Source organism: Micropterus salmoides, unplaced genomic scaffold (assembly GCF_014851395.1).
Source record: "Micropterus salmoides isolate LMB-PRFRI ecotype aquatic unplaced genomic scaffold, ASM1485139v1 Ms_hic_scaffold_14, whole genome shotgun sequence".
In the NCBI taxonomy this organism is placed as follows: Eukaryota; Metazoa; Chordata; class Actinopteri; order Centrarchiformes; family Centrarchidae; genus Micropterus; species Micropterus salmoides.
In genome coordinates, this window is record NW_024040485.1 from 25,681,292 (window position 1) to 25,684,941 (window position 3,650).

Genomic DNA, 3,650 nt, shown 5'->3' on the forward strand with positions numbered 1-3,650 from the left:
GACAGGAACATGACAATGAATTTTGATCATTTATTAATGATGTAACACATAATGCAATTAAACTCTATATACATTAGAATAGTGCATCACTGACAAGCAGCAGTCTCATCCATTTAAACTGGTAAGAACAGCCTATTAGATTAGGCAGATGTTATTATACAAATTGAACATCAGAGGGCAGTCTTTCATTAGCAATGATCCCAAGGCTTGAGCGGCACCTGACCATGCAAATTGTCATCACTTGTAATGATCCCTATTGTTTTTATGGCGATGAAATATTGTAGATTTCAGGTGACCGTAGACCCTTGATCTATATCTGCCACTTGTATAAGTGTAAGTGTTGATGTAAATACACTAACATTACAACTGTAGATCATTATATCACATAAAATGCTGACATTGTGGGACTTCAATTTGGAAAAGGGTGATGCAAAAATTTGTTTCATTATATTTTGCTAAATGGTTTACTAACCACTGACGTCAGGGTCACTGTCTGTGCAACAAGCATGTCTAAGCAGACAATTACACTCAGGCATTAAAGTTCTAAGTCTTTGTGCTCAGCTATAGTGTACTTTGTCTTCATTTGACAATGCAGCACTGCAAACAAATGAACTAAAAAGAAATCAAACTAATGAAATATCAGAGCCAGTAGACCAGCAGACATGACCTCAAAGCAGATGAACTGAATGAATTGTGTGGGTGGGGGAAAGGCAACGACAGCGACATATTTGTAAAAGTATGTTTATTTTCTGAGCCCTTAGCACATAAAACAATTGCATTGCATGAAAAATTAAGAATGGCAATTCTGTTTCAAGTACAGCAGTTCAACCATTGGTTGCAGTGGAGTTCTTCGTTCTTAAAACAAACAAAAAAACACACCTTCCTAAACAAAATACATTGTACATGTTGCATCCCTAGAAAACACTGAGCTGTAAATAACATTTGAATTGAGAATGTGAGGATTTATTAGCTTGGTGTTTGTAATCCTGAAAATGGGACTGAAAATGCATTTTAGTACCTGAATTTGTTGGCATTGCAAACCTCTACAGAACAAAGTAAAGGCCTGAAATGTAGGCCTAACCAACAATGCGTAGCAAATCTATAACATCTAACAACAACCTTGAGAAAATATAATGAAAATTTGTCTATAAAAACCCTGACCTGATTTGAGTAGTATCAAAGATTACATTACAAAAATACATATGAACAAAATTCTGGGTCCTGCCCACATAAGTTTTCCTCTTGTGAAGCAAATATGCAGTCTTGCTAAGGCACTCACTAACAAACAATAACTTATTAAAAGGCAGAGTGAGGGAATGTCTTAAATACAAACTACTATAAGTTATTCATATATCCACAGATATGTACACTTGCATTCATTCTGATGGAGAGGCACTTGACTTTTGAAAAACATGTTCCTGTGAGGATCAGGTTGCTTCTCTTTACCAAGGCACCACATGAACGTTTTGTTTCATTGGTTTGGGCCAGATGAACAAACTATCCAGTAGTGAGGGGCCAGCTCGTGCTTCTTCTGGGATGCTCCTGGCATGATCCCAAGATGGAGTTGGATACAAAAGTGTCCATAAGTTTAATGTGACCTACATGTGCCTCTTCATATGAAGAGCAAGGTGATCTGAACGGGAAAAAGCACGCTCACACAGGTGACACTGGAAAGGTCGGTGTCCAGTGTGCTTTCTGAAGTGACGGGTCAGCTCATCTGACCTGGCAAACTTCCAGCCGCAGCCTTCCCAGTTACAGTGGTAGGGCTTTTCACCTGAGAGACATAAGCAAAGGACTTTGTTTAAGTTACAGGCTTAAAGTTACAGCGTGTGATAGTATAAAATTAAAGAGATATGTCAATATAAATAGATAGACCTTTTGGCTTTAGAAATGTGCTCACCTGTGTGTGTTCTCATGTGGGCTTTGAGGTGAGAGCTCTTGGTGTAGGTTTTCCCACAACCAGGGAACTCGCAGCTGTGCGTTGCGGCGCGTTTTCTTGCCCACGACCTGCGGCCTCGCTTCTGTTTGACGACCCCCACCTCATCCTGCGCGTAAAAGTCCATCAACGATGGCGACGATGGAGGAGTGAGCATCAACCCCTGCAAAGAAGCTGGATGGTGCTGCTGGTGAACGCGGACAGGCTCTCTGTGCATGCCGTACTGTCCTTGAAACTGTGGCAACCTCTGGTGTGCGTACTGCGGCTGGTAGGGCGCGTTCACGTACTGGTTTTGGAGATGGTGTCGATTGGGATGATGGGAGTGTATTTGCACCAAATTGCAGTCTGGACGTCCCTGAGTCGCAGAATGTTGCATGGGGTGCGCACCAAATCCTGACAAAGCACTTGGAACTGTAGCTTGGTGGTGCGTAAAATCTGCTGGGTGCACGGAGCGCATCTGGTGTCTCTCATACATCTGTCCCATAAAGTCTCCACCACCACCAGCCATCATACATGACTGGCCTTCAGTCTCGGTTTTAATTTTGTATCCAAGCGGTGGAGGAGATGTGGCCACTTGGTGATGAGCGGGAGTCGCTGGAAGGGGGACAGGATTCAGCGCTCGCAGTTCGGTATACTCCCGCCCGTCTCTCGCCTTGCCTGCGCTGTCTGGTGAACTCTCCCCCGGGTAGCTCATCTCTGGCGTGAGAAGCTCCTCCATGAGACTTCGGACTGGGCCCGAGCCAACAAAGCTCACGGTATCTTGGTAGCTCTGTGGGGCCAGGTGAGAGGGAGGGTACTCGCTGCAGTCTGGCACAGAACCACCGCTGCAGCTCTCCGGTGACTCAGGCAGGGAATACGCGCACTGCTGCGGAGGAGAAATGTTCCCGTTGTCGTCGGAGCCGATGGTGTTAGATAAAATGAACTCGAGGTCCAAGAATTTCCCCAGCTCGTCGTCATCCCTGGGAGGTAAAGCAGGAGACTGCATGATGCTGAACTCCACTTCGATGAGCGGGTTGTCTGTGCCACCTGTAACGCTGCTCCGTGCACACCCATCCACCATGCACAGCTGTACAGGAGAACAGATAGGAACATTTAGTATATAAGTTTAGAAAGTTAGAAAACCACGCTTCTAATGTGAACCCTCAATCAGGACTAAATCTACAAAAACAATTAAAAAAAAAACTTAAAATCCTCTACTTACATCTTTGAACTGTTTTCCTTCCATCGCTTGAACACTTGGAAACGATCCTATAGCAGGCATCGCTGCTTCAGCCATGCTGACCGGTTAGATTAAAACACAGCAAGAATTTAAAACTGTAAACAGACACTTTCCTCTATGTCCATAGAGTGCCTGTTTGGTTGCGTTGACAGCTGAGGAGCGTTCCAGGATCTAGAGTGAATATCAACAGTGCTGACGAAGCCTCTTATAGCTCCTTTACCAATACCGAGAGGTGTGGCTTCTACTCACTCCAACACACACACACCTCCCCCAAGACAGACAAAAATGCAAACGAACATTACACGACATTCAGGTGCGTAAAGCAGGTAAATTAGGCTACTGAAGCATATAATAATCTGTATAAAAACATGATTTCATGTAAATGGATGGTTGAAAATGAACATTACTTTGCATCCCAGATCCGATGGCAATTAAGGACATGTAGACCCACTAAACTTTCTACTTTTTCAACTTTACCACAGGGTTATTTATCAT

At 43.7% G+C, this 3,650-nt stretch overlaps 1 protein-coding gene across 1 annotated transcript; it reads right to left on the reverse strand.

Moving 5' to 3' along the window:
• Window positions 1-725: 725 nt before the first annotated feature.
• On the reverse strand, window positions 726-3,346 carry klf17 (Kruppel-like factor 17). The gene is made up of 3 exons (XM_038718761.1): window positions 3,138-3,346; window positions 1,901-3,002; window positions 726-1,774 (listed from the first exon to the last, which is right to left on the reverse strand). The coding sequence occupies exons 1-3, from the start codon at window positions 3,210-3,212 to the stop codon at window positions 1,599-1,601; spliced, it is 1,353 nt and encodes a 450-aa protein (XP_038574689.1). The 5' UTR covers window positions 3,213-3,346; the 3' UTR covers window positions 726-1,598.
• Window positions 3,347-3,650: the final 304 nt, after the last annotated feature.

Bases quoted from the DNA above. Each gene is read 5' to 3' on its own strand.
- klf17 (XM_038718761.1), bottom strand. From the start codon at position 3,212: ATGGCTGAAGCAGCGATGCCTGCTATAGGATCGTTTCCAAGTGTTCAA. The intron at 3,003-3,137 runs GTAAGTAGAGGA...TCTCCTGTACAG, and splicing joins AAGGAAAACAGTTCAAAGAT to CTGTGCATGGTGGATGGGTG. The intron at 1,775-1,900 runs GTGAGCACATTT...TATGTCTCTCAG, and splicing joins CCACATGAGAACACACACAG to GTGAAAAGCCCTACCACTGT.